The sequence below is a fragment of the Chaetodon trifascialis genome, chromosome 15 (genome assembly GCF_039877785.1).
Source record: "Chaetodon trifascialis isolate fChaTrf1 chromosome 15, fChaTrf1.hap1, whole genome shotgun sequence".
Taxonomy (NCBI): Eukaryota; Metazoa; Chordata; class Actinopteri; order Chaetodontiformes; family Chaetodontidae; genus Chaetodon; species Chaetodon trifascialis.
Window position 1 is genome coordinate 20681699 of NC_092070.1, and position 19601 is coordinate 20701299.

The 19601-nt window shown below is 43.0% G+C and overlaps 1 protein-coding gene across 1 annotated transcript; it reads left to right on the top strand.

The window, feature by feature from the left end:
- The first annotated feature begins 977 nt into the window (after positions 1–977).
- kcnh4a (potassium voltage-gated channel, subfamily H (eag-related), member 4a) lies at positions 978–19434 on the top strand. The gene is made up of 16 exons (XM_070980907.1): positions 978–1372; positions 7486–7719; positions 7864–7995; positions 8147–8280; positions 8853–9105; positions 10215–10372; positions 10902–11109; positions 11478–11672; positions 11759–11958; positions 13928–14177; positions 14281–14495; positions 14650–14688; positions 15423–15790; positions 15883–15962; positions 16242–16318; positions 16904–19434. Exons 1-16 carry the CDS (start codon positions 1297–1299, stop codon positions 17894–17896), a joined length of 3612 nt encoding a protein of 1203 aa, XP_070837008.1. The 5' UTR covers positions 978–1296; the 3' UTR covers positions 17897–19434.
- Positions 19435–19601: the final 167 nt, after the last annotated feature.

Consider the following 19601-nt stretch of genomic DNA (forward strand, 5'->3'; position numbering starts at 1 on the left):
CGCTCTGCAACATGTCAAAGCATACGTCTCAAGCTGAATCTGCCACTGTCACGTAAACTATTAGATTACTGCTCATGTTGGCTTTAAAAGAACTTTAAATCCGGCAAAATGATGTGGATCAGTATATAACAAAACAAGCCAAATTACATTAATATGAAAACTAAGGCTGTGTTTCTTTTTCTACCTTTTCATGGATAAGATTTGAATAACTTATGCATTAATGAAATGTCAGCTCTTGGTGGGTGTGTGACTGTGCACAACAGCTTTACACTCCTATATAGCGGAGAGCAGTAGTTGAGTGTTTGTTTGTGGATAGTAGCCTATAGATAGCAAAGAAATTGAATATGCATATGGTGTTACGGACAGCAGGCGGATACATCCTTCAAGCTGCTGATGGCATCAAGCTTCGGAAAGGACGTGCCATCAAACAGCCGGACAATGAGTCATCATCAAGTGCTGCGCTTTATTCAACCTGACCTCTGACCTCTGTACGTCCACAGAAGAGTAGAAGAAATCTTCACGCAGACACCAACCAAGTCTAAAAAAAAATAAGAGTTTCCACAGCAACCAACAACTGCTCTCTTTTCATGTTTCTCAATGCTGTATATGGCTCTCCCTCGACAGACACATTAATGATCTGCAATTTGAAGGGAGCAGCCGCAGAAAAAGACAGAAAAGTAACTTGTGCCTCCCAAAAAAGGAGTTTAAGAAAAGATGCAGTGGTAGCGAGAGAAAGGGAGAAGAGACAGAGGAGGGAAGGGATTTCCATAACTTATGCTTGGGGTGTGAAGTAGGTGGAGGCAGGTTTTGTATGAGAAAGAGAGAGAAGGTGAGAGAGATAACTGATGAATGCACGGGGGGGGTTCAGGCTTGTGTGTGAGAGACAGAGAGAGGGAGAGAGAGAGAGAGAGAGAGAGAGAGAGAGAGAGGCAGGGAACTCAGAGATGGCAGGAACCACGGTGAGTGGAGTTAGACTGACTGAAGAAGAACTGAGGCTTGGCTGTGATGCTGAGAGCAGAGGGATGCGCCGCTGAACCTGAAAGCTCCTGACTCAACACTGAGAGAGCGCTGCAACACCTCTGAGCCCGCTTCACAAGAAGAAATTAGATTTCTGTGCGATGCAAGCTGGCGGCTTCCTCTCGCCGGCATAAAACAGAAGCAACTCCATCAGAACATTGTGCAGGAGAGTGGAGGAGAGGCGCAGCGGTCCTCTTTCAGGTCCTCTTTGGGGAGTGGTGATGAACTAATGGAAAGTGTTGTCTGAGAGTCTGCAGCCTTCTCTAAATCCAGTACAAGATGCCTGTGATGAAAGGCCTCCTTGCTCCACAAAACACCTTCCTGGACACCATTGCAAACCACTTCGATGGCACTCGTAAGTATATTTTGGAGCAGAGATGTCCATTATATTGACAGTTGTCCCTGCGAATACTCTCAAAGTGTGCTGTCATGACTGGAAAGGTAATTGATTACTACATTGCATGTGCAAATAAGCAGCATTCGAAGTAAGTTTGCAGTTTTAATGTAGTTTAACAAGAACAAAAAGGCATTCTGTGCATACTTTCTGCTTGCTGGTTGCCTGTGCTGGTTCTTTGTGCATGATGTCATCAGTGGGTTTTAAACTTTCCTCTCCAGAGATACATTACAAGACCAGTTATTCAATTCAATCTGTGATGGCCACAAATGAATTTGTCGCACTTTTGAGGCTGCGACTCTGCCAGCGAAGCCTACTGTAGCTTTTAGGAGTTTAGCCTTTGGCATTTTTGTAACCCACTTTAGGTTCGTGACTGGCACTGAAAAACACTGCTGTCGACAAATGTGTCCAACTGTAGTGAGATCCAATTATTAGACTGCAAGTTCTGACAGTGAGGCAGAGCTGGACGTGGAGATGGACAGTGCAGTCTGTGGTGATCTATTGGAAGTGAAGAGCCACTTGTTGAGCCACAGTGCTGCTTATTATGATGTTTCATTGAGAATCAAGCAGTTTCTCATTTCTCTTAAAGTAACCAACAAAGAAATGCTGGTGTCTTTGAACAGCCATATTGAAGGCTGCAGAGCTTATGTTTGTCATTGTTCCTCTAATTTAAAATCTACCCAAGAAATAACACTTTATCCGCACAGTTGTCTGTTTTCTGTGCTTGTACATCTTTTTGGTGTTTTTGTGTCAGGCATGGGCCAGGGTGGCAGGAGAGGTGTTCACATTTTGGTGAGAACCGACTGTGAAAATGGATTTCTCAACCAGGATCAGATCTATCCCCGCACAGTGTCACTCATCTCATAATTATGCGATTCCACCCGCATGCACAATTACAGAATTATACTAAAATTATACTAAACACTATGATTAAAAACCACTTAAACAATCTGCAGTCACGAGGAATTGTCGACCTGAAGAAACAAAGCTTTGCTTATAAAATATAACAAATTTTACCCAAACTTTTCTTCTTTTATTTTTATCTCTTTTTTTTTTTTTTTTTTACAGATATTGCTTTAAAAATAAAAAAATAAAAAATATTCAAGATTATCCATCAAAAAACCTCCACGAATGTCATTTCGACTTTAAAAAACACATCAAATGCAAATCGCTTCCTCTCATGTATTTTCCTGTTTGGATTCTCCTTGTTTATACCGTGTTTTGCTCCACAGAACCTTTTTGTGCTGCACCTAAATATATTATAATACAGCAGATGCACTTGGATGCACACTCACAGACCATAACATGCGTGGACTCTGCAGGTCTGTGCTTTGCAGAATTAAAGCAGAGCCTAAAAGTCAGACAGCGGTTGTTCATCTTCATGCTTATGTGATGATGGCTGCTCATGTTTGTGTTTTGTCCCTGCCCTACCAGTCCATGTCTGTTAGCGTGCACCGCGCCTCAGAGTCAGCACAGAGTAGAAAGTCACCAGCAGACACAGGACAGCTCTTCCCAGAACACGATGAAAGGTGTGAGCGAGCGTATACGGGTCAGACTGTCCATGTACTTTACAACTTATGAAATTCAAATATTCAGTGTGATGACACTATCTCTGTCTGCATCTCCCCATCACACACGCACAAATCCTACATTAGCCCTTCACATCGTCTCGCCCCTGCTCTCTGCATGACACACACATAAACTTGCACATCAGTGCAGGAGACATTTTAGATTTTCAATCTAAACTGCCACAATACTGTATCACATGTGCAATTGTGCAGACTGATCAAGCAGCGCAGTGGGAGGCAGGGGCTAGGACCAGCTGACAAAGAGACGGCATCAGAGCAGAACACTATTCAATCTAAGGAACGGCCTCAATCTCTCTCTGTTGAAGTGAGAGTTTCTTTGAAGACGTGCGGATAACTGCGGAGCTGGAAGGCTGTTTCAACTCATATCTCTTTGCAGAAGAATGCAATACAATACAGCTATCCACAGCGTGAATGTCAACTGGGGAATGGAGGTGGCATTCACATGACCCTGATGTGTGAACAGGGAAATTAATTAAAAAGAATTAATACAGAGGCCAAGAGCCAATCAGATGTCAGCAGAGGGCTCGTTCAGCCATCCTCTCTGAAAGCACAAAAAATGACACTATTTAAGACTTTAGACTAACATTTATGATTTCTAATATAATAATTTTACAACTGGGTCTACAGGGTCAAGAGTAGATTTTGAATTGTTTCAGTGTTATGATAGTAAAGTGCCTTTTTTTTTTATCCCTCCTTGTCGACAGTCTCTTCTGCTAATGGCCTGTTCAGGTGTTGGAACTGCATTTTCTCCTCCTCATGAGTGCTGCCATAGAAAATAAGTGACAAGACTCATTGTGTATGAGTGAGCGCAATTTAACTGAAAGGAAGCAAATACATTAAGGGAATGCCCAGAACTGAGATCCAAAAATGCTAAAACGGTTGTAACAGTGATTCACCGCCTGTGATATTGAGATTATTTTGTTATATAACGATTCACAACGTGCACTGATTTTCTGTCGAAGCTGAGAAATGGGCATTTACTGAAGAAGCGATGGGGTGTAAGTTTCACAGATGCACAATTCTTTGACTGTTCACTGGAATAACACGAAGCCGTGAGAAGAAACAGGCTGAAATAGAGGAAAGACATAGAGGAAAGTGAAAACGGCTGATTTTAGAGACAGCATGTAGCAACTGGTGGTAAGAGATACAATCAGCGTATACTTCTGATCATGAAGATCAACAAGAATCTGACTGATCTGCATCAATATTGTTAAAACTGATGAGCGTAGGTGATCAGGTAATCGACAGAAATCTGCACAAGGGGACACGAGGGGCTTCAGTTTTAGCTGAGGAATCATTTTATCTCTGCTAAATGCATCGCATACAAATTGCAGGTACTTTACTGGCTACATCTGCTTTGCAGAGGGTAATGTCTCTGTAACCCTGCAGATGCAGACTGCAGGATTGCCATATGATTTTTTTTTCTTTTCTTCACAAATTGCTATGGCAACACAAACCTGGAAAGGTCTTAATTCAGTTTCTCGTGAGATTAACTGCACACTTGTCAGGTAGAAAGTATTCACACATCATTAACTGCCTGTCGTTTCCTCTGGAACAAACATTTCTTAACACCTTCTCTTGCTTGCTAATTGTTTTTCGGTAGGAAAAGTCACATAAAATCTAAATCCATAACTGCCCGAATCAGCTTTGGTTTTATCAACCTGTGTTCTTGTCCTAGATTAGACAAAGCATCCCTCCCATTAAAACGGGCTGCAGTGCAGGTGTTCAGTGTTGTCTTTGCAGCTATGTCATCATTACTTTTTTTTGCAGCGCAGCCAAACAAAGACACTTGTTTGAAATGTAATCCAGCCGCATTCAGGGAGCAACAGAAAGAATAAATGAAAGACGAGGCCATTCAGTGGACTCTTTCTGTCTAAATATTGAAGGGATATTTAGGATTGTGTGGAGGCGAGGCAAAACAGACATGCATTAGTCAGTGAATAATGGCGAGATTTTGCTGTTGTCTGTCTTTACAATAACCCCCAGAGTGCACGACCCCGTGTCGTTTATTTTGACAAATCATTCTGCAGCTAATAAGCAATGGATCACAGGCTACTTTGTTACTGTGTCATTACGAAAGAGACTTACAGCATCTCTCAGTTTAACCTCAGTGCTTTTCATGATTATTTTCCTCTGCTTCGCCATCTACTCTGCCTTAAAATGACTCTTCAATGTTCCAACAGTTATGTTTGAAGGAGTTTCTTTTTTTTTCCAAACATGGCTTTCATCTACAAATAAACAAAGAAATTGATTCCACTAAGATCTTCATGTCCACCATTTGTGCTCGGACATAAAACCGTCCTTCAGACAGAGGAGTATTCTTTCTCTTCTCCTATGGCAGCATGCACTGTTACGTAATAGCTGAATATCAAAGATTTAGCTAAATTATGTGCCTGTGTTAGAAAGAAAGCTGTTTCCTTTGTGATTAATTTTTATTTGCAGGAATACAGAGTCTTCAGTGTAAACGCAGCCTTTTAACTTTAATGCAAAGAAATGTTCATTTAGAAGTGGCGATCAACATGACTTAGACTGATTTCATTCCCCAATTAGTGTTAAAAACAAATTTCAAGACAAGAAAGCCTATTTGAAATTTATGTGAAACAGCAATTAGGGAATTAAAGTTTTGGGGAAACTTCGTTTTCTTTTTTATATGAAGAGTTGAGAAGATTTATATACTATCTGTGAAAATGTGAAGCTAATGCTACCGCTAGCAGCTGCCTGAGTTAGCTTAGCTTAGATTGGAAAGAGGAAACAGGCAGACTGGCTCTGTCTGAAGGCAACAAAGTCCACCAACCAGCAGCCCTCTAAGGCTTCCTACTTAATATGTTGTACCTTGTTTGTGTTACTGATGTGTCGTTCGTGAACGTGTCTGCCACCATTATTTTTTAAAAACAATGCAGCTGACCTCAGACAACTGACCGAAAGAGTCCTTGACTCTCAGTCTGTAGATTTAAATATCTAGTCTGTGTGTACCATGTTTTCCTTAGGTTGTGGGGACATAAATCTGTTTGCATTGTCACATTGTGGGGACTCAGCTTCCTTATGCTTGTGTGTGTGTGTGTGTGTATATGTGTATGATACATGGATATTTTTATGTCTATATATAATGTTATTATGCTATCTTTAAGATTTAAAGACGTGTTAAAAAAAACAGCAGTAACTTCCTGGAGTCTTGTCCAGTTGCCTGGCAACTGGCAGTTTATTAGGTACACCTACCTAACAACAGACCTACATGAAGGTCTAATGTTCACTTTCTATTTAATTCGGTTCAACTTTCAGGTCATTCTGGAGGATGTTGTTTGTGACGCTGATGTTATTTAGCCTAAACTCAGTGAAATAAACACCAGTCTGTATGATGCAGTACAATTCCACAGCACCACATCGCAATGCTAAACTAGACATCCTCCAAAACGCTCACGATTGTTGTGATACAGTAAGTTCGTTTTAGCCAGGTGTGTACCTAATAAACTGGCCAGTGAGTTTAAGAAGTTTAATAGTATAAATACAAAAACCTAAAGGATGATATTTGTTTACATAATTACAAAGTAGTAATTACATTTTCTATGCACAGTTTTGCCAAAATAAGGGTGAAAATAGTTTCCTCTGTGGGGCCGCTGGGCAGGGTGAGGAGCTCAGACATCCAGAGGGAGCTTATAATAGAGCCGCTGCTTCTGCGCTCCAGAAGGAGTCAGCTCAGGTTCATCAGGAGCGTCTGATCAGGATGCCTCATAGGTGCCTTCGGAGGATTTCCAGGCACGTCCAACCAGTAGGAGAGATGATATATATCTCGTCTGGCTTGGGAACACCTTGGGCTCCCCTGGGAGGAGCTGGAAAATGTTCCTTTGGTGAAGGATGTCTGGTCTACCTTGGCACCGTGACCCTGCCGGCAGAAAATGGATGGAAAAACATTGTTCACCCCCATCTAATGCAACATGAAATGTATGTGTGTGTGTGGGTGTGGGCGCATGCATGTGTGTGTCTCAAGCTGTGTAAATACTAAATCCATTGCACAACTGGTGGCAGGATGAAAACATGCTCCACATGCTAATTAAGGGCCAAAGCCTCACTGAGGCACCGGTCCCCCATGGAGCCAGCTGGGTCTCAGCATATATCCCCAGACTTCATACACACCACCAGCTTACTTCAAAGCTGTCTCTGATGTACACTAGACTATTTCAGGGCTCTGAGCTGAAAGCAAATAGAATGACTCAGATAAAAAAGCAAGACGTAGTTGTTTTCTGTTGGTGAATCAACAAATGAATCAAATCTGGAGAGGAGTATGTAGAAGAGGAGGGAAAAGACAAGAGTCAACCAAAAAACCTGGTTGTCTTGTCTGATTGTTATACTTTCAGAGCTGCAGCAGCCTCAAGCTGTGCCACAGCTGTGCAGTCAGAAAACCACAAAATATTGCCTCTCGCATAATCAGTCTCCATTCTTGAAGGTCACACAGTGGCTTTATCTCCAGCCTCCTTGTTTGCCTTGCAGACAGTAACTTCCTCCTGGGAAACGCTCAGGGTCGGTACGGCTACCCCATCGTTTACTGCTCTGACGGGTTTTGCGAGCTGACCGGCTTTGCTCGGACCGAGGTGATGCAGAAAACCTGCACCTGCAGCTTCCTCCATGGCGCCGAGACCAGTGAGAGCGTCATCCAGCAGGTGGATAAAGCTCTGGAGGGCCAGCAGGAGTGCCAGGGAGAGGTCTGCTTCTATCGGAAAAATGGTGAGGACGTTGAGTTGGCCGTGCGTGAAACACACACTTTTTAATATTACATTTGTCCCATCTGTCCTAAAAAGAGACAGTAAGAACTGCCAGCTATATTGTTGGGTAATCTCGGTGTAATAATAGCTTATTTAATATCGTCAGGAAATCCATTTTGGTGCCTTCTGGATATCGTGCCAATTAAAAACGAGAAAGGTGAGGTGGTGCTGTACCTCTTATCCTTCAAAGACGTCAGTGAATCATATGGGAAAAGCCATCGCTACAGCCAAGCAGACGGTGAGGCCTAGCCACAAGCATTTCCAAGCTGTTAGCACTATCTCATCTTCAAAATGTCATGCCCACGTCCTCATTCATTGAAAAAAATTTGACGCTAATGGGAAAAACAGCATTTACATTTGTTGGGTGAGGATTATGATTTTGCTCACAGGTATGTCAGAGGCTGCTCGCCAGATAAGGAAAAACAATCGATCGCACTTTTCCCAAGCTCGAGAGAGGGGGAGGACCATCCTGCACCAAATGACCAACCTGTTCAGCAAGAGGGGGGACAGGAAACTGGCCAACGTGAGTGCAAACGCCTGTCTTAAATATCATGAAACTGCTGATGCCTGTTCTGTTTGGTTACTGTGCTTAAAATAAAAGCATTTGCTCTCTTAACAGCTAAGCTTTCATGTCATTTACCTTAAAAAAATGTAACCTAAGTACCGATGACATTTTATTCAAAGCTTGCTGCTTGTTTAGTTATTTTTAGTTAAAAAAGCTGCATTGCAACAATCCTCTCTTTGACACCGAGGATCAGAAAATGCACTTCAGCAAGCCTATGGGTGTAAATTGGTTGTTCAAGCCTATAAAAAATGTATTGAAAATATTATGAAGATGATGATGAAGATGATTATAAGCAGGTTTAGTGGCTACCCTCTGAGTTTCACGCTGAGCTAATTACTGTGTGCCAGCTCTGCCTCTGTAGGCCAATCAGGGTTCAAGATGGCCGTAGATATAATCCACTTCAGAAGTTTCTAAAAATGAGCTTCTTCCCTCCAGCTGCGTCCACTCCACAGCGCCAGGATGCCAATGAGAGCGCTGCAGGTTCAAATGTCGCAGAGCTGCAAGATTTTTATGATTTGTGCATCTTTCAGAGTGTGTTTCAGAAACCGTCTCTACCCGAGTACAAGGTGGCAGCTGTGAAGAAGTCCCGCTTCATCCTGCTCCACTACAGCATCTCGAAGGCCCTGTGGGACTGGCTCATCCTGCTGGCGACCTTTTACGTCGCCGTCGCCGTGCCGTACGACATTTGCTTCGTCACTCACGACGAGGGCGGCGACCACCACTCGCTCGTCAGCCGCAGCACCATAGGCAGCGACATTGCAGTGGAGATGCTCTTCATACTCGGTACATGCATGAAAAGATTTATTTTCAATCATTTCAAAAAACTGATTTGAACTACTAAGGCCCATCAGACAGTTAACAGCAACAAAATGCTCTACAACATCCCCAACAATCAAGACTTGTAAGCAACTTGGGCCAACAAAGGTCCTCCTCCTGATAGTAGGCGATTGTATTTTTGTGAGATAATTGCTAGCTTGTGCCACTGTAATTTTAAAGCAACATCTCCTACACTGATTGCATGCTGCGCACCAGCTGACCTTTATGCTGGAGCATCTCGAGCAGTGTTATGACGAGATAACAATGTTCGGTTTAAATTCAGAGCAAATGTATTTTCCAGTGCAGCTGCAGTGGTTTCCCTGGCAATGGCTAACACACAACCAAACCTCCTACCTTTCCGCGCCCACTCAGCGTGCCTCTGTTGCCCCAGGTTACGAATTATAATTAGATTTCTCTCACTTCATCCCACTTTTCCTTCAAAGGAAGTGTGATAGCACATCTGTCGCGAGGCTCACTTCCTCTCCCTCAACAAGTTTGTCTGGGGACAGTGATATTCATGCTCAAAATAAACTCACCAGGTCGTACATGCTGTCACCCTGCCTGTCTATTTTTAGCTTCAGCAAATAGTGCTAAATGCTAAGTGTCCCCGAACCAGCTTCATTTCAATGTGGGTGCACCCTCTCTTCAATCTTATTACAATAAAGAAGAGAGGAAAAATGTTGCGACTGCTGCCTGGCAACTGAATGTCTTTTCATATGATCAGTGTGGAGCGAAAAGGTTTTTTAGTGTACAACATCGGAAATGATTGACATGATCTCATCACTTCCAGCCGCTTTTATTTTCCTTCTGGCATCCATAGAGCAGTTCTTACAATGTTTGTTTTTTCAATTTTCACATCCTCAGTCGCCACTGCAGCTATTATTCTAAGACGTGCTACAATATATTTGCTTTTTTTTACAATATATACTAATTTTCCATTGCACTCTTTTGTGTATATACTGGAGCTATACTATGATTAAACTCCCACTATGAGCCCTAAGTGTATGCACTCATGAAATGTTTTTATTTTTATGTAATACTTCTGTTTTGTGGTCAATTTCCCTTTTCCTTTTCAGATATTATCCTGAATTTCCGCACCACCTATGTGAGTCAGTCGGGTCAGGTGGTGTACGACGCCCGATCCATCTACCTGCATTACTGCACCACTTGGTTCTTCGTGGATCTGATCGCAGCTTTGCCCTTTGACCTTCTCTATGCGTTTAACATCACAGTGGTGAGTTGATTGTTTTACACATCCTGAAGTACACTACGCCCCAGGCTTTGTTCTTTCCTTTGTCTTTGAGTGCACCAACTTTAATGTTTGGATGGTGTTATTCCCCCAGAGCACTGGACTGGAAATGATTATCCCTCTGCATTCAACCACTTCACTGAGCATCCTTGTTTGCCTGCTCGCTTCGGCTCATCCTCCAGATAAACACTTGTACTTCTCGTGGATTAGTCTTACTTTGCCACAGGCCTCGGCTGACACACAAAGACATCTCTCTGACTGCAGCCTTGGTTTTTGTTGAAATCGACTCTGGTTAAAAAGTTTCCCGCTAACAGTAGCATTAAATTCAGTGCTTCTCAATACAGACTTTTAAAAGACTCTGAATCAAGGTTAGAGGAGAAAAGAGGATGGGCCACAGGTTAGACCACTCAATCTGTCTATATATAAAATAATAGAACAAGAGTGGAATAAAACTAGAAGTGTAGGCGACTGATATAAAATGCTCCAGCTGGTTTGTTCTGCTCTCCTTGTCCAGACCTCGCTGGTGCACTTGTTGAAGACAGTTCGTCTGCTCCGGCTGCTGCGCCTCTTACAGAAACTGGACCGCTACTCCCAGTACAGCGCTGTGGTCCTGACGCTGCTCATGTCTGTGTTTGCTCTGCTGGCTCACTGGATGGCTTGCGTCTGGTACGTCATCGGACGCAAAGAGATAGAAAGCAGCGATCCCGTTACCTGGGACATTGGTGAGCACTTGTGTGTGTGGCGGCTCCAACGCCACTGAACCAGAGTATCATGTTCATCCTCAGTCATTAAGGGTTCCTGAGACATTTTTTATTGTCTCTTGTGCCAACCCAAATGGGCCAGTGCTGTTTGTTGTGCTTGAGTGCCTCAGCATCATTTCAACCTCGAGCTTGTCTCTCCTCTTGGAGGAAGTGTGGGTCACAGACTAATTTCATTACATCACCAGTAATGCATTATATCACCCAGTACCCATTAAATCACCTAGCAAAGGAGAAAAGGTCGTCCATTGAAGCAGACACAAAGGAAAAATGAAAACATTGACAGTACTCCCACATTAGCTTATACAACCGTCCTCCACCTTGTCCCCCAGGCTGGCTTCAGGAGTTGGGAAAGCGTCTGGAGACACCCTACATCAACAGTACCATGGGTGGGCCCTCCATGCCAAGCGCCTATATCGCCTCTCTCTACTTCACGCTCAGTAGCCTCACCAGTGTCGGTTTTGGAAACGTGTGTGCCAACACAGACGCCGAGAAAATCTTCTCCATCTGCATTATGCTCATGGGCGGTGAGTTTACTGGAGATTACAGAGAATTCCCATAATTATGATAAATACTGAGGATATCACAACGTTAGTCCCTCTCCCACCTGCAGCCCTGATGCACGCAGTGGTCTTTGGCAACGTAACTGCCATCATCCAGCGCATGTACTCACGCCGCTCCCTCTACCACACCCGGATGAAGGATCTCAAGGACTTCATCCGCGTGCACCGGCTCCCTCAACAGCTGAAGCAGAGGATGCTGGAGTACTTTCAGGCCACCTGGTCAGTCAACAATGGCATCAATGCCAATGAGGTGGGTGAGGAATCTGGACTGACACAGTTCGGTTAGGTCAGGTAACCTTTTGCCCATGATATCGCTCAATATTTCAGCCCTAATTGATTTTTTTGTTTTTTGGGGGCTGCAGAAAGATCTTTTTCATGAAGGAAAAATACATTTTGTGTGGGAGCTAGATCCTACATTCAGATATGTCATCCTTAAAATGTGGGTCATCTCAAATTCTCTCGAGTCTTATTCCACTTCCTTAAGTAGACGGCACGATGTTGCAAATAGAACTTCAGTAACAATGCCAGAACCTATCTAGGAGAAGATCCCTGTAATTACAAGAGTAGGAGCTGAAACAGAAAGAATACTCATTAACGCCCTCGCCATCACCATCTGTACATAATGAATTCAGTGCTGAAGGTAACAGACATAGCCGCTGGTTTCCGAAGATGTGCTGGTTTTAACACCTCGTGTCTGTTTTTACTGAGCAGCTTGCCGTGTCATGTGAGTGCATCAACCTGTAAAACCGCAATCTGTACTTTCCTCTGGTCTCATATTTAGCGTTGGTGGAAGAAGTATTTAAATCATTTAGGCTGCTTAAAGAAGCAGCAACTCAAAAATCAAAAATGTCTTATGCCAAGTAGAAGTTTTGAATTAAAAGCTTCACTCTTAAAGTAAGTTTTTTTTGGGGGGTTTTTTCGTGAAGTGCAACGTAAGCATCGAAATACAGTTTTGTTTCCTGGCACCCTTAATAGTACACTGTTGTCCTAAATTTAAAGTATGTTTGAGGTATACGTCTAACAAGGTGTCATTAAGTTCTACTTATGTATTAAAAAACTATACTATATAGTACTATACTATACTATACTATACTATACTATACTATAAGTATTTTTTCATCATGTTTTTGATATAATACAATTGTACTACAAGCATGTTTTGAATGCTCATGAATCCTAATTTTCACGAGTGTACTTCTGTACCCTTAGAGTTTGTGATAAGTTGTGCCAATTTAGCATACTATTTTTAAAGTATAGTCAAGTATTACTCAAGAGGTACTCAAGGGCTACTGGAGTGCACTTAAGTACACTTGAAGGGGGCAAAAGCACAAAGTGTATTTAATACATTCTTCAAAAAGTATCGTTTAACTGCAATATTTTGTCACCAGCTCTGGTTTGGCTTCTACCGCCTCATTTGACCGATTGATTCATTTGAAGTGGCTAAAATGTGCATAAAGCTGCAGAGTTGGCGTTCGTTCCTGCACTCTGTTTACGTGTTTCGGCCATCTTATTCAGTTCTCCATCTCACAACTGTTGGACAGAACAGGTAGCTGTCTATGGCTTGAAGCATCTTTTTAGGCTTCAGCTGTATTTTCTTCCACTTAAACTGGTGACTACATTGATTAGGCTACACGTGCTGTCAAAAAGCTTCTGAGAGCCTACATGTGGCAGTGCTGACCAGATACAGTGCGACGCTGACAGATGACTCAAGCTGCTGCTGCTGCTGTCTTCCTGACATGCTATGTGGGAGGTGTGGACAAGAACTTAGTGTGTTTGACTCAACTAGTGACCCTTTCACATTTCATGGACTCATTTGATTCGGTGTTAGAAGAAAAGCATTCCCTAATGGAGCTTAGAAATACATACAGAACCGTGCAGCGTTCAAAATCACAAGCAAATCATGCCAGCAGCCCTCAGAGGCTTGAACAAGCTTTTATTCACTACATGAGCTCCATCCACAGTATGTCAGCAGCACCATCAACAGAGGAATGCTTTTGTATGGGATGTGCTGCTTTTTGAAGTTTTTCAAGCACTGCTCTTCATTTTAATGGTTGTTTGTGTGTAGCAGTTTTGTGTGAAAGCATCAGTGGGCAGTGTCAGGAAGAGCAAAACACGTGTTTATGCTCGTGAGTAAAAAGAGAACCACAGAGGTGGGGGTATTTTGCAGCTCATGAAGCGCTGCAGCCGATGCATTTCTTTTTTCCTGTCCTCTTTCTTAGCTGCTGCATGACTTCCCAGACGAACTGCGCGCTGACATTGCCATGCACCTGAACAAAGACATCCTGCAGCTGCCTGTATTTGAGCGAGCCAGCAGAGGGTGTCTGCGCTCCCTCTCCCTGCACATCAAGACCTCCTTCTGTGCACCAGGAGAATACCTCATACGCCACGGAGATGCCCTACAAGCCAACTATTTCGTCTGCTCGGGCTCCCTGGAGGTTCTGAAAGATGGCATGGTCCAGGCCATCCTGGGTCGGTTTACACTAAATATGAAACATTTTCTCCCTTCATTCTGCGTCTTTCGGCTGTTTTCACCTTGTTGTAACCCCTCTCTTTTAAACAACAATCCCTGCAGGCAAAGGTGACCTTATTGGGGCTGACCTCCCAGAACATGGTCAGGTGATCAAGACCAATGCGGATGTGAAGGCGCTGACCTACTGTGACTTACAGTACATCAGTGTTAGGGCTTTGAAGGAGGTCCTTGAGCTGTACCCAGAGTATGGCAGCCGGTTCAGCTCTGACATCCACCACAACCTCACCTACAACCTGAGAGAGGGCAGTGAAGCTGATGTAAGACATTTGTTATCCCATTTAGGCAGTGGATAGTACTGCAAGACAGAAATTTCAATTTATCCTGGTCATTAGCAACCACATACTTATACTTTGCAGCCAAGTATAGAATGTGTGTGTAATCTCTTGTTAATTTCGACTGAAATATCTCCAGGGAGGAACAAAGTTTCCATGGTCCTCCAGGCTGGCTCAGGTATGTGTGCTTTTCTAAGGTAATTACTTCAGCCTTGATCTGCTTGATACATCTGGCAGTCAGCTACTGCACAATCTGTATTTACTTCATAGGAATTAGTCCGCTTTACTCACAACTTAGAAGTGTTGTGGTAAATATAGAAAATGGCACATTAAGTGCTTGAATTCATTTCAGCGGCTGAGACGAAGGTTGATACGATGTGGCTAACTGAAAGAGAAATGGAAAGTGAAGAGAACAGTTTATATATGGACTACACAGGCAGGACCAATTAGGTAATCAAGAGATTAAGGATTCGAGCCAAAAAGAGGCCAAACAAGGCTTTGCTGCATTCATTATTTCAACACTTTGTTATGCGCAAGGTGTTAGAATTTATTTGGCTCCAGAAGTTTTGTTTTCAGAAACGTAACCTTGCAGGCCAATTTGCATGCTGATACGAAGCAGAGATGACAATAATATCTCATTTCATCTAATGCCGCAAGACTGTCACTGTTTGTTTTCTATTTGGGGTTTCTGGTCTGTTGCAAAAGAGAAAGCTCTGGATTTGATATTTTAATTTAGCTCTGACGATACATGCAAATTGTCTCTGGTTAACTTAACTGGATGCTCATCAACATGTATGTTTAAGCCCTAATTGTTCACTGATCTTATGGGTATGGCATTAAATCAACTGTTGCAGCTGACACCTATTTCCACAAAACAAAGAAAATCTCATTTTCCATCCATTGTCTCCTCAGGGTCATGCTTCTATGGACCATAAACTGCCCTTTATCATTGAGGCAGATCATGCAGCGCACGGAGAAGCCGTGAGACACTCTCAGCAGAGAAGAGTGCCTCTGTTACATGGAATAGGCAGCCCTGTTCGTCAGCCCTGCCTCAGCACCCTTTTAGGAGAGGAGCTCCGCCACATGAGTGCACTCCACCTCTGTAGGTCACCAGTTCAGGACGGTAGAGGCCGCAGCCCCTCTCCTCAGCCGTTCCCCAGTGAAGAGCTCTCTCCGTCTCCTTTGCCCAGGCTTACCAGTGACCCAGGCTTGAACCATCGGCCTGCCAAGCTACTCATGCCGTCCTTACCTTGTGTTAGTCCACTGAACCTTAGCCCCAGGTAACCTGTTCATCCTGCTTTACCCAAACATGATTCACTAATCAGTTTCCATCCATTTAAATTTATGTAACACTGTTTTTTGTCTCTGCTAGGGTCGTGGATGGAATTGAGGACAATGGTCATACATTTCAATTTAATGTAGAGCAGAGCGAGACGAAGACTAATGTCACAGGTAAAATCTGCGCAAGCTGAACAATGGATGAAATGTGAGCTATATTGGATTGGGGGCAGCAAAAATCTTAATTAAAATCCCCTTTCAGGAACAAATGCTGAAATATCATTAGGTTGAATAAGCGTAAGGAAATTATCAGATTTGTGACACTGTGTATTCAAACCAGTACCTATAATCATACTTATCTGGTATTAGATGTTATGTTATTTAGTGAATACAGAGTAGTGAAGAGGATTATCTGAGATCAGCTGCTGTGTCTACTGTTTCATCCTTTTTCAGACCGCTTCCAGGTGAGTGCTAACCTGCTTCTGGAGACAGAGGAAGTGAGACAGAACATCAGCAAACTGAACAAAGAGGTATGAACAATTTTTAGCTTCAACTCAGTGGTGTGAAAATAGTGTTAAATGTACAGCAAGAAGTGAACATACTCCAACTTTAACTGTAGTCTCAGAGCAAGGTTTTTTTAAAATCATTTTCAGACATGTAATAATTCTAATAATGACAATAATAAATGGATTTGTATAGCACCTTTCATGTATAGTATGGTAGTAAAAATTTACTTTACAGTAAAAGTAAGATGGAATAATGGTGAAAATAAAGACAATTCATGACATAATATGGAAAATGAATAATAGTAATAAAATTATGTTTAAAATAGAGTACATAAAATACATGAAATCAAGTAAAATACAACATTTTAAAAGAAGACAGCAGTTTGAAACAAAGTGCAAAAGTTTCAGGTCTATATCAGAAAAGCCATTGTTTGTTAGAAGAGAGATACTTTCTTTTAGCTTTCTTTAGATTTTGAAAATACTCAGCGAGCTGGCTTCCCTGATATCTATAGATAGTGTGGTGTATCACTGATTCCTGTCATTGAGGATTGATATCAAGTTATTAAAAGGTAGACATGCCTGACAGCCAACTCTTTTTTTATCTCTTAGGTGAACAACTTGAACCAAGAAGTATCCAACCTGGCCAAGGAGCTCCATGACATAATGCACTTCCTACCGTCTCATGCAGCCATGCTCCATTATACCCCTCCAGTCTCCTCCTATTCCTATGGCATGCCCATGGCTCCCAGTCCCAGTGTGACTTCTTCCAGCAACTGGCAGCCGCATGTTCCTTTAACTATTGCCACTGGGCTGCACCTCCATCATGAAGCAATCACCCACCCTGCCAGGAATGTGTGGGGCTGCAGTGGGATGTCCTCCCAGGGCAGAAGTCCCACCTTGCTGCACTCTTCAAGCCCAGTGTCGTCCTGTTTACACCTGTGCTGCTCAGACAGAGAGGGGGGCACAGGCCACAGGTTACAGAGCCAGTGCGGCACCTTCCAAACTTCCAGAACAACTCCAAACTCTGCCTACATGCCCCACCCGCACACCCAGGGAGGGCCATCCCTCCTGGCCCTCAGCTCCGCTTTCAGCAGCTTCCCAGTGATGTGTCAGGCCCCGCAGGTGGCCTACAATGCTGCCATTCCCACAATGAGCAGCTCCCTTTGTTCCCCAGTCAATTCTGGCTGCTCCCATCCATCTCTGAGTGTTCAAACTAACTCTGATCCCACACACAATCACAGCAACTCCCAGACACCCATCCACTCCTCCATCACCCCCACTGGCCAGTCGCAGTATCACACGACCTTCAGCTCTCTCATTTCAGGGGTCTGCACTTCAATATGCACAGAGCACAGCCAGAGCCAACAGGGCTCTCTCAGTGGTCCCAGGCAAAATGACCCCGTGGGATCCAGCCCCATCCACCACACACAGGACATCACATGTTCTCTGCTGGGGCAGGTGACAGACTCCGACTGCAGAGCGTCGCTGTACCAAGAGAGGACAGACAGTAATGAATTTCAGGGTATGAGCAGCAGCAGTGCGCTAACTGTAGAAGTTCAACCAGCTCTCTTGGACATGGGGGGAATGCAAACCCCACACTGATGACCTCAACTTCTTGTTGTGTTCCTGTATGATAGTGATGACTTTGTTGTACCTTTAAAGACTTTTGGTGTAAAGTTTCCATGAAATAAAACGCTCTCTGCTCAAATGCATGAACAACTGCCGAAACCCTTCCTCCTCCACTGAATAAAACTCACTTGTTAAGCTGGTAGAGACTACTGACTGGTCTGCAGGGGTTGTCGTAGGGCCAGTGCACATGCACCTCACGGTCGCTCTTTTGTGTTCAATACAGGATCGTTTGGGTATTTATAAAAACAAGCAATTGATTGTTATCAGGTGTCCTGCAAGGCATTTACCAAAGGGAGACCCACTGTATATATTTTCACTGCTGTCATCGCAACAATTATTCAAATTCAGTCTGACCAGGCTTGAGATGCAAGTTACGAGCTATGGATGTACAGCGCCACCCAGTGGTGAGGATTGGTTACAACAACAAAAGGCTGACATCACACTCACACAGAGGAGTGAGTACGATACTCGTTTTATTTCCAACAGTATTTTGCACTGCACATTCGCAATAGGGTTTTACTTTTAACATTTCTTTCTTATGTCAGCCTTCATCACTATTCATACGAGCACTCGTCGTACGAGGGTCCCTCTACGGGCATTGCACCTTGTGTACTGAAAATATTTTGAACTTGTTTTTTCATTTCATGTGTGAGGAGGAAAAATAGTCCTGCAGTAATGCATAGTCCTGCAAAATACCTCCATACTTCTTACAGCACTCCTTCACAGCTGTAACCTATCCTGAGAATGAAAAACTTCCTTTTATAGTACAGGCAAATGCCCCTTTCTACTAACATAGTAAGTATACATATGACCACATTAAGTGGCACTATGGCAAGAAGTCCCCACAAAATAGTCTGTAGCCTGTCCTGTGTTACACCTGCTTTCTTCTCACAGCACTGCTTTACAGCTGAACTACGTTTCTGACTGAACTCCTGAACTTCTGGACACAATAAGACACTCAAACCCTTCAATAGCCTCCACCAGTGTGTCATACTCTTATGGCTTTTGACACTGCTGCTAGTCTTCAAAACAAGAGCATGTGTTCTGAGCAGGGTAAGACACTGCATGCAGGCCCTCTGAATGTAACCCTGTAGCACTTAACATGAAATCCTGACCTAAAATCATGTACTGAAGTGGATGTTAGCCGTAATTCTGATGTGCACAATAGCATTAGCAAAACAAAGAGCAAAAAGAGCTATTTTGTTAATGCTGATTCATTTGGTTTCTCACAGGAACATAGAAGGTTTATGCTTGGTTGAACTTGCAAAGCAAAGTTTCTTTTTTTTACAGGAGACATATAGATGAAGATCAGCTTTGAATATCAGACAAGAACATCCCCTGGTTCATAATGCAAGTCTCACACTATTATCTACATCACTTTAGGCTGCATGCTTCATTGTGTCATTTTTCCAGAATGTCTTTCAAACCGAAAACATGGTTAGAGTATCTGTCTAGCTGTAAAAGTTTTTTTTTTTTTCTGTGATAAATTCATTAAAATGAGTTACAGATTCCTCCTTCAGTCTGATCTCTTTTCTCTGGTTGTGCTGAAAAGAACTTCTCCTTCTTTGTTGTGTGTACAAGTGTATGTGTGTGCATGTTTTATTTTCAGTTTTAACATAAATCACATTGATAATTATGTTTAAATTAAGTTTGTGAGTTAAATAGAGACAGTGACTGA

Excerpts from the sequence above, each read along its gene's own strand:
- kcnh4a (XM_070980907.1), top strand. The coding sequence starts at position 1,297 with ATGCCTGTGATGAAAGGCCTCCTTGCTCCACAAAACACCTTCCTGGAC. Across the intron at positions 7,720-7,863 it reads CTGCTTCTATCGGAAAAATG|GAAATCCATTTTGGTGCCTT; the intron begins GTGAGGACGTTG and ends TAATATCGTCAG. Across the intron at positions 11,673-11,758 it reads CTGCATTATGCTCATGGGCG|CCCTGATGCACGCAGTGGTC; the intron begins GTGAGTTTACTG and ends TCCCACCTGCAG.